The sequence below is a fragment of the Asparagus officinalis genome, chromosome 10 (assembly GCF_001876935.1).
Source record: "Asparagus officinalis chromosome 10, Aspof.V1, whole genome shotgun sequence".
In the NCBI taxonomy this organism is placed as follows: domain Eukaryota; kingdom Viridiplantae; phylum Streptophyta; class Magnoliopsida; order Asparagales; family Asparagaceae; genus Asparagus; species Asparagus officinalis.
Genome location: NC_033803.1, coordinates 7,289,214 through 7,291,820, shown reverse-complemented (window position 1 = coordinate 7,291,820; position 2,607 = coordinate 7,289,214). Strand labels below are relative to the sequence as shown.

The window sequence follows — 2,607 nt, the reverse complement described above, 5'->3', positions numbered from 1 at the left end:
AGATTATTAAAAATATCTAAATAATTAGCATTTTAATACCTATTGATGTGTTGGCGTTGGAGGATGTATTGCTGCATCAGGACAACTGGGTCTTCTATGCCCTGTTCTATGACAATTGCTACACTTTTATGTTAATCCCTGCCTTGATGACCTAGAAGGATGCTTGGAACCTTAAGATGAATCTCTCCTTCTAGCGGTTTTGGGTCTCCCCTTTGGCCTTCTAATAATATTTGGAGGTAACACCATTCCCTCTCCCTCTGTATCCTAATAATTACTCCCTTGTAATGGATTCAACATTCCTCCATAGGCAATCAAATAGTTTTCTTGAGAATACATCTCTGATAAGTACATTTTAGGTTTCCTTCTCATAAGCAAGATAGCACTAACTGCATGTGTGCATGGAATTCCTTTCAAGTCCCAAGTCCTACATGTACATGTTATATTTTTCAAATCTACTGCATGACTTTGCCCTCTATGGATTATCTCAAAACCAGTTTCATTTTCATCCCCATTCCAATGGGCACGACAATGAACTTGCTCCTCATATGCTTCCTTCAACTTCTTATGAATTCTAGGTGCAACTCCCCCCACAAATTTTCCTATGAGTTTCTTTTTCTCTTGCATTCTATCCATTATAGATAATCTAATATCCTCTAACATGGACACTATAGGTTTATATCTTGCAAGTAATATAAAAAAGTTGAATGTTTCGGCCATGTTGTTGTCTACAACATCACACTTACTATGGCATTTGAAATGAGACTTACAGAATGTGTGGGGGGTCTCTAGCCATGAAGTCTTCATAAGCTTGCTCTGAAATTCTCCTTAGCTTGGCAGCTTCAATTGCAAAAATTGGCATAGAGGTGGCTTTAACACATTTCCAAAATTGACTTTGAAGGACCCTCCCACTATGAGTTTTCCTCCAATTAGAATAAATGTGCCTAGCACATTGCCTATGCTCAACTTCTGGCCACACTTCATGTATAGCTGGAACCAATCCCTAAAATACATACCTAGTTAATCACAATGAGTTAATAAAAGAAAAATAAAAATAAAAATAATCTTGCACAAACCTTTTGTTGGTCTGACATAACTGTCCAACCACTACCATCATTCATGTTTAGATCCACAGTCAAAATTCTTAGGAACCATTGCTATGGGCCACATTTGGTTATTACCATCCCTCCCCACAGCACAAAGTAATTGCCCTCCACAAGCATGTTTCAAAAAACAATCATCAAGACCAAATATTCTTCTATACCCCAAAGTGAAACCCATCTTCAGTGCCTCAAAACAAACATAAAATCTAAGAAATGTGCTTGGTTATCCTGGCTCTCCCTCAGCCACCTTCAGAACACAAGTAGTTCCTGGATTTGACCTTATTAGTTCTTTCATGTAATGTTTTAGCAAACCATACTGTCTTTGCATTAATCCTTGGACTGCATTTAGAGCTTTCTCCTTCGCCCTCCTACATTTTTTCAATGTCACATTAATTTGAAAATTCTCATAAATGTCAGATAAAATGCTGCTTGGCTTCATCTTTGGATCCCTCAGAATTTTATCAAGATAAACATGTGCAATCCAGTTATCAGTTATTAATCTATTTTTAAAAGTCCCGCTGCAAGTATGATCATGATTAATAAATTTTATTTGCCAAACACCAGCCTCATGACAATCTGGACCAGCAGTCATCTCCCAAAAGCAAAGTGAACAGCCAAGGTGAATCCTCTTATTGTCATTCTTCATGTACACTAGAACATAGTGCCTTTGAATAGAATAATGTAGAATAGCCTCCTTTAAGACATTCCTAGAAGTAAACTTCAACCCTTAAAAAGAAATTAAACACAAACGATTAGTAGAGCAATGATGAATACTTATAATTAAGACAAAACAATAAAATAATAAATGCAGTGCATACCTAGCTCAAAATACACAGCTTTCATATCCACTCTCTCATTAAAAAACTTGTAGTTCACTCTTCCTTTTTTTCACTCTTCCTTTTTTTTAATTGAATCCATATTGATCTCAGGTGCTTCATGATCACTGTCAAAGAATGGTCCCTCATCATTACTGCTTCTTTGATCACTCTGATAGCCTCCTTCATAATTTGTCCAAAAACTAGGCTAGTTTTGAGCTTTAGGAATTATGCCTCTATAGTTTGAACCTCATACATTCAATCCCACAAATAGATTCTCTGACATTTGCACTTCTGCACTATGTGCTTGGTTAATGGTTACATCTGTATCATGAATAAGGATGGAACTGGTGTTGGCTTCATTAACTTGTTGTGGTTGTGATTCAGGTTGTGATACACTGGGTGGGACTACCACTGTAGGAGGGGAACCATCTAAATCATCTACCAATATTGCCCCAGCATTAAATGTTATTCTACCCTTCTCCTCATCTAAAATTTTCTTATTTTTTTGCCTTATTTCAAACCACTCATCATCATCACTTCCTACTGTCTTATGAGTCTCACTTTCTTCAGATTCTGCCGAGTCTACATCTCCACCATCATCAACATTTGAAACCCCTACTCTTACATCAATGCCCTCTCCAACACTTTCATCTACATTCTTATTAGTCTTCATTATTTACTTTTCCTTT

At 36.8% G+C, this 2,607-nt stretch overlaps 1 protein-coding gene across 1 annotated transcript; it reads right to left on the bottom strand.

The window, feature by feature from the left end:
• On the bottom strand, positions 265-1,943 carry LOC109826412. Its single transcript, XM_020393446.1, has 5 exons — positions 1,919-1,943; positions 1,348-1,826; positions 1,150-1,278; positions 768-1,000; positions 265-679 (listed from the first exon to the last, which is right to left on the bottom strand). Exons 1-5 carry the CDS (start codon positions 1,941-1,943, stop codon positions 265-267), a joined length of 1,281 nt encoding a protein of 426 aa, XP_020249035.1.